The 7,090-nt window shown below is 37.9% G+C and overlaps 1 protein-coding gene across 3 annotated transcripts; it reads right to left on the reverse strand.

The window, feature by feature from the left end:
* Window positions 1-406: 406 nt before the first annotated feature.
* Window positions 407-6,848, reverse strand: LOC127623300 (membrane progestin receptor gamma-A-like). Of its 3 annotated transcripts, none has more exons than XM_052097699.1 (8): window positions 6,717-6,848; window positions 3,779-4,007; window positions 3,364-3,491; window positions 2,315-2,520; window positions 2,003-2,129; window positions 1,591-1,687; window positions 1,294-1,438; window positions 407-1,169 (listed from the first exon to the last, which is right to left on the reverse strand). In XM_052097699.1, exons 2-8 carry the CDS (start codon window positions 3,872-3,874, stop codon window positions 937-939), a joined length of 1,032 nt encoding a protein of 343 aa, XP_051953659.1. In that variant the 5' UTR covers window positions 3,875-4,007; window positions 6,717-6,848; the 3' UTR covers window positions 407-936. The 3 variants fall into 3 exon arrangements, with proteins under 3 accessions (XP_051953659.1, XP_051953660.1, XP_051953661.1); XM_052097700.1 differs by having other exon boundaries at window positions 3,364-3,502; XM_052097701.1 differs by having other exon boundaries at window positions 973-1,191.
* Between the last annotated feature and the right edge of the window lie 242 nt (window positions 6,849-7,090).

A 7,090-nucleotide genomic window follows, 5' to 3' on the forward strand; every position in this document is an offset into this window, starting at 1 on the left:
GTCATATAAATAAATAATTATTTGTTTGCCATTGTTTTTATTCAAGATATATTTGGATGGATTGGAAAATTATATCAGGAGAAAATTGGGACGTGTTAAGGAATTGCAATGTATGTAGATTGATTTTCTCTGGCAATATTAATTATTATAACTTGTACAAACACAACATTTCTGTGTTCTTGTGGCATTGAATAAAAAAAATGAACAAAAATAACATACTGGATGTTGCAAACTCTGCAGAACAACTAATTTCTGCATGTTTTCATGTGTGGTTTTTAAAATGAAATGTATTTTACATTGCATAGTTTCATTTAGGACAAATAGCAATAACAAATTATAAAAACAAATTTTATTAACAAACAACAAAAACTGTATTTATAAGTTAGATTTTACACATACAGGGACAAATAAACAAGGCTGATTATAAAAGCCATTGATGTAAAAAATATAACTTGATTCATGTGCATCAAATCATGGAAATGTTTCAAAATTGTGCAAATAAAGGTAATGTAGAAAAAAAAATCTGATTTTTTACAAAAAAAATTTCAAACAGACAATCATTTATTAATTTATAAGCATGACTTTACACAGGGTTCAAAATGATCGATTATAAAAAGGCATTGATGTAAAAAAAAAAATTTAAAAAAAAATCAAATCTGATTCATGTGCATCAAAAACATTGTGCAAATGTTGAAGAACAACAATCAAAACCAATGAATCAAATAGACAATCTATTTATACATTTTACAGTCTACAACGGGTTCCCTTATTTGTCTCTTCCAGATTCAATAAAACTAAAGCGGTTCATGAGCAAGTGCTTCCATTAGACATATACAGTATGGCTACAATACAAACAGTACATTTTCAATCAGTTTTTGGGAAAACTAATTTGGCTGACACGAGTTAAAAATCAAATTAATTTGTCACTTTTATTATTTAACTAATTTGTTTCATGCCTCTGGTGGAGTAAAGTGCCATACTGAAGACATAGAGTACACAAAGACTGCTGGCCGCACAAAGGAATGCAGCTCCTACAGTGTTTGAAAGGGTGATTGGTGGCAAATGAGCAAGAAGCCACTGCCTCCGTGCAGCCATGTCCAGTTCAATAGCAGTCATCTGGAAATATGTGCCAAAAATAGCAAACACGTGGAAAAGCTGATGACTGTGACCTGTGAAGGATGCATAAAAATACTATAATTTAGAATTAATATAGTTTACCATTTTAGCCACTAGCATTGTATTTCGACTTCATGATGCTTTAGTTTCAAGTGCATCATTGGTCTGTACTTGTACCTATGTAGTCAAAACTGCCAGGAGACAACCGTTCAGGCAGGTGTGTGGCAAAAAGAAAACTTGTGAGAGCGGCCAGTGCTGTGTGCTGGTAGTGAACTGTATTGGCCTCATTTACAGTACAACCCTCACCAGCGCACACAAAAATCTGAAAAAGGAAGTTAGGAAAGCCATTTAAAAGTACCTCAAATTTGTACTATTCAAGCTATATGAACTGAACTGTGGTGGAAATTTAATTATCTCAATTTCAAAATCAATAAAAGTCTGTACAAAATGTTTGATTTTTAAACTCACACTTACTCTATAAAAGAGAGGGATATTGTCAAAGAGATAAGGATAGACAAAGGCCATTATCCGCAGACATTTGCAGAATTTCTCATCTAATTTCCCTGAAGATCTAAAAGAGCATACATTTGTTTTTTTTCATCAGAAATTTGACAATTCATTTTTAAATATATCTGGATTAAAAAACAAAGGAAAAATCACATTTTAATGCTGTGATAATTATACTGTAAGAATGGCAAACCAAGTCTAAAAAATAAAAGACAAATATTTAGTCTTGACTTTGTCAATGAGCTACCAATTTAGGACAATATCAATTCTAATACATATTTTCAACTTTATATTTTTTCAAATAAAAATTCAGTTCAGTTGAAAATATTGTTACCTCTTGCTAGAATTACAGGGTGTATTCATTGAATACATATCCTACCTTGAGAAGCAGGCCAGTGCAGTGGAGACAACAGAGTTGACAACAGCCATAGGAACATAGTATTTATGGAAAGTGCTATTAATCCATTTATCTGGAAATGTGTATGAGGAGTAGGTAATGGCAGAACCTTTTGATGAACAAACACAAATAAACAAACACAAGAAGAAAAAAACATTCAAATCAAAGATTGATCTTGAATTGGACTGTTTTTATCTAAACCTAGGTATTTGCAAGGATGCATTGCATAATGCGAAACAATTTACTATATTTTATCTAAAGATTTATACTGAATAGTTCTATAATAAACTCTACCAAGGCTGTAGAAGCTGAGTGCTCCATAATCAAAGAAGAAGCAAATGTGCCTGGCCTGTTCCGACATAGTGCTAAAGGTGTGAGCACAGCTGGACGCGAGTGGGTACACACAGCATGACAGCAGGAACACCAGTAGGGGCCAGGTGAATGGATCCTGCCAGTAACCCTGCACCAGCACTACCGTCAGCAGTTTCCATAAGAAAAACCTTGCAAAACAAGACCATGCATTATCTTACAATTGAAAAATGCAACCATTTGTCAAAGCCGTAACGTCCCCCAAAATGCAACAATATAAACTGAATCAAAATTAATTGATATAACAGTGGTTATAAGTATAACTGTTTGCTCATTCTTATCAACATATACTGGGTGAAAATTCCATCTAAAAAGATATTTTAAAAATATTAAAATGTTTTCAAGTTTTCAGTAACAAGACATGTTATTATGTTATCTCATCACAAAGAGTAATGTATATTTTAATCAATTTACTTAATTGTTTCCCGATGTACAAATACATCCCTTAATTGATAACAATAATGCAAGTAATTTGAAGGATAAATTAATGTGATTGATCTTTTTTTATTTTCTCCCCAATTTGGAATGCCCAATTCCCAATGCGCTCCAAGTCCTTGTGGTTGCGTAGTGACTCACCTCAGGACGAATCTCAGTTGCTTCCGCATCTGAGACAGTCAATCTGCGCATTTTATAATGTGGCTTGTTGAGTGCGTTACCACGGAGACATAGCGCATATGGAGGCTTCACGCTATTCTCCGCGGCATCCATGCACTACTCCAAGAGCAAGAATCACATTATAGCAACCGTAAGGAGGTAGTCCCTGTGTAACTCTACCCTCCCTAGCAACCGGGCCAATTTGGTTGCTTAGGAGACTTGGCTGGAGTCACTCAGCATGGACTGGGTTCGATCTCGTGACTCCAGGGGTGGTAGTCAGCGTCAATACTCACTGAGCTTCCCAGGCCTAGGCCCCCAGGCCCCCACTGAGCTTCCTAGGCCCAGCCCCCCCCCCAAAGAAACAAGAAAATGTAATTTACCAGGTAGGCAGAAAATGAGTCCAGATATTGAGGGTCTCATTTGTTAGCTGGAAAAGACTAAGTACACAGTCTTTGGCAGAGCTGCACGGGTGGCGGTACCCAGACATGATGCCATCCTCATGGAAGACCTATTCAGAGACTAATTAAATTAATCAAGTTCAATAATTTATCTGCTTTAATAGTTCATGACCTATGAGAACATGTCACATCTTCATCACTCTCTATAGGCAAACTAAGCAAGATGATTAGGGCTCCTGATCCACCATGGGCGGCCTGGCCTCACACTGTCAAAGACATTACAAGTAGCGTTATATACTGACAGGGGTCCAAACACAAGTTTTTGCTTAGGGCCCCAAAAGGCTTGGACTGGCTCTGTTCCTTCCGATTTAACATCTGCATTGAAAAACATGCCTACCTTTGGAACTTGGTTGATGTTGAACACTTGAGGTAGCTTGATGAGATTGAGCATGGTAAAAGTAAGACACCACAAGTCACAAGGTGGAGAGACCATCTGCCATCTACAGAGGTCCTTGGTTCCTTGTGATTAATTTGGAAGATTTCTTTAGTGTTCCACGAAGTACCTCACAGTCCAGTCATCAACTCAATTATTAGTACACTTCTGTTAGACCCCTCTCTAAGTGCACCTACAAAAAGTAATTTCAATAGTAAAATTTTGAGTCCATAAATTACATATTGTACACATAATTAGAGTAACATAAATCATGAAAATGAATACACAGCAAATCTGTTAATATGAATAAAAAGTAAATGAAAGTTATTAAACATAAGAACAACCAAAGTGAAGTGTTAAGCCAAAAAAGCTGTCTGTGTCTCAGGATATTGCCTATGGAATGATTAAATGTCTCCAATGGCCTTTTACACAGCTGTTATGAACAGCAGTGCAATAAATAGCATTAACTAAGCCTAGTTATAAACCCTGTGGCAGCAACAGTACCTGCTTAAATAAACACAAAATGTAATGATTAAACCCCTATTATTCTTAAATTTATTCTCACAGAAACACAGCGATGTAAAAATTACCATCTCAACCTCAAGTTCAAAAATGTCAGTAAATTATTAACTCACACACCTTAGGTTTATTTCTATTTCTTTTGCTCCAAACTCTCAAACACATCATAAGAAAGTGTTTCACCGCTGTTCTAATGCACTTTGGATCAACACACAGCCATTAATGTCTAAACCGCTGGCAACAAAAGAGAGTACGCCCCTAAGTGAAAATGTCCAAATTGGGCCCAATTAGCTATTTTCCCTCTACTGTGTCATGTGACTCGTTAGTGTTACAAGGTCTCAGGTGTGAATGGGGAGCAGGTGTGTTAAATTTGGTGTCATCACTCTCACACTCCATCATACTGGTCACTGGAAGTTCAACATGGCACCTCATGGCAAAGAACACTCTGAGGATCTGAAAAAAAGAATTGTTGCTCTACGTAAAGATGGCTTAGGCTATAAGAAGATTGCCAAGACCCACTGAGCTGCAGCACGGTGTCCAAGACCATACAGCGGTTTAACAGTTCCACTCAGAAGAGGCCTCGCAATGGTCGACCAAAGAAGTTGAGTGCACGTGCTCAGCATCATATCCAGAGGTTGTCTTTGGGAAATAGACGTACAAGTGCTGCCAGCATTGCTGCAGAGGTTGAAGGGGTGGGGGTTCAGCCCGTCAATGCTCAGACCATATGCTGCACACTGCATTAAATTGGTCTGCATGGCTGTCGTCCCAGAAGGAAGCCTTTTCTAAAGATGATGCACAATAAAGCCTGAAAACAGTTTGCTGAAGACAAGCAGACTAAGGACATGGATTACTGTAACCATGTCCTGTGATCTGATGAGACCAAGATAAACTTATTTGGTTCAGATGGTTTCAAGTGTGTGTGGCGGCAACCAGGTGAGGAGTACAAAGACAAGTGTGTCTTGCCTACAGTCAAGCATCTTGTCATGGTCTGGGGCTGCATGAGTGCTGCCGGCACTGGGGAGCTACAGTTCATTGAGGGAACCATGAATGCCAACATGTACTGTGACATACTGAAGCAGAGCATGATCCCTTCCCTTCGAGACTGGGCAGTGTAGTATTCCAGCATGATAACGACCCCAAACACACCTCCAAGACAACCACTACATTGCTAAAGAAGCTGAGGGTGAAGGTGATGGACAGGCCAAGCATGTCTCCAGACCTAAACCCTATTGAGCATCTGTGGGGCATCCTCAAATGGAAGGTGGAGGAGCACAAGGTCTCTAACATCCACCAGCTCTGTGATGTCTGTGATGAGTAGTGGAAGAGGACTCCAGTGGCAACCTGTGAAGCTTTGGTGAACTACATGCCCAAGAGGGTTAAAGCAGTGCTGGAAAATAATGGTGGCCACACAAAATATTGACACTTTGGGCCCAATTTGGACATTTTCACGTAGGGGTGTACTCACTTTTGTTGCCAGCGGATTAGACATTAATGGCTGTGTGTTGAGTTATTTTGAGGGGACACTTACACTGTTATACAAGCTGTGCACTCACTACTTTACATTGTAGCAAAGTGTCATTTCTTCAGTGTTGTCACATGAAAAGATATAATCAAATATTTACCAAAATGTGAGGGGTGTACTCACTTTTGTAAGATACTGTAGATAACATTTTAGCATGTGCAGGATAATGATGTATCATCCAACATATTATCAAGAGAAATAAATAGAAACAATTGTAAATTTTGACATAACGCAAAATTAAAAATGATGACAAGGGGCATTTTACCCCCCCCCCCCCGGGGCAAGAAGCCACCGAGGGGCAACTTGGGAGATGGGGGAGGGCATCTTGGGGCATCTTACCCCAAGGGTCTAACTTAACTTTGTAACTTCAAAATAAAAACTATATTTATATAAATACTTTAGTGTTCACAGATCCCACATTATCAAATAGACATACACTTTTTCACTATTTTCCATTGACAAAAAATAAGATAATTTAACCTCAAAACTGTTTGGATGGATTCACAAATGTTGATATTCAGTTGAAATTCTAAAGGGAGCACAGATTTAGTGCACTTGAAGGTTAATTTTCCCCATCTTCCTCTACTCTTTCTTAATTGACAACCGAGCAGTTCAAAGTCACTAATCACTCAAGTACACGTGGGACAACTTAAGTTCAAACTGCAAATGATTTGAGAAATTCACATCTTCTTGAAATATTAGTTATATCCTCAGCGGTAGAGAGGAGTGACACAGATATGCAAAACTAAAGGAACGCAATTAGGCAATCCTAGTAAATATCTTACGTTATTGCTGATATATTGTGTTCTATCTCGCAAAACACACAATCATTTTCAGTATAAAATGATTTTGCACGCTTACCGTCAGGTGTAGGTGTGCTTTCGGCTTTCAGTGTGTGTTCTGAACAAACAACATACAGTGAATGTTTGACTGTCTGTCCTGTCAGTGAGTGGAGTCTCCACTCAGAGAAAAACATGCCTTTAGTTGTTTTCGTTGTCAGCTGTAGGTCCCTGCGCTTCTGTGATTGGTCAACCGCATTGCACGCACCGTATCAGTAGGGATGGGCGATACCAATAATTTCAAGTCCAATATCGTCGATACAGATACCAATACCGATACTTCTGTAAATTATTACTATTTGTTTTTTTTGGTTGCGATTTCTTGGGATAAAATGTGTAATTTTAAATAATATTTTTGGGCATAATTCATATATGAAATAAAATCATGTTTTCGAT

The sequence above is a fragment of the Xyrauchen texanus genome, chromosome 29, assembly GCF_025860055.1.
Source record: "Xyrauchen texanus isolate HMW12.3.18 chromosome 29, RBS_HiC_50CHRs, whole genome shotgun sequence".
Taxonomy (NCBI): Eukaryota; Metazoa; Chordata; class Actinopteri; order Cypriniformes; family Catostomidae; genus Xyrauchen; species Xyrauchen texanus.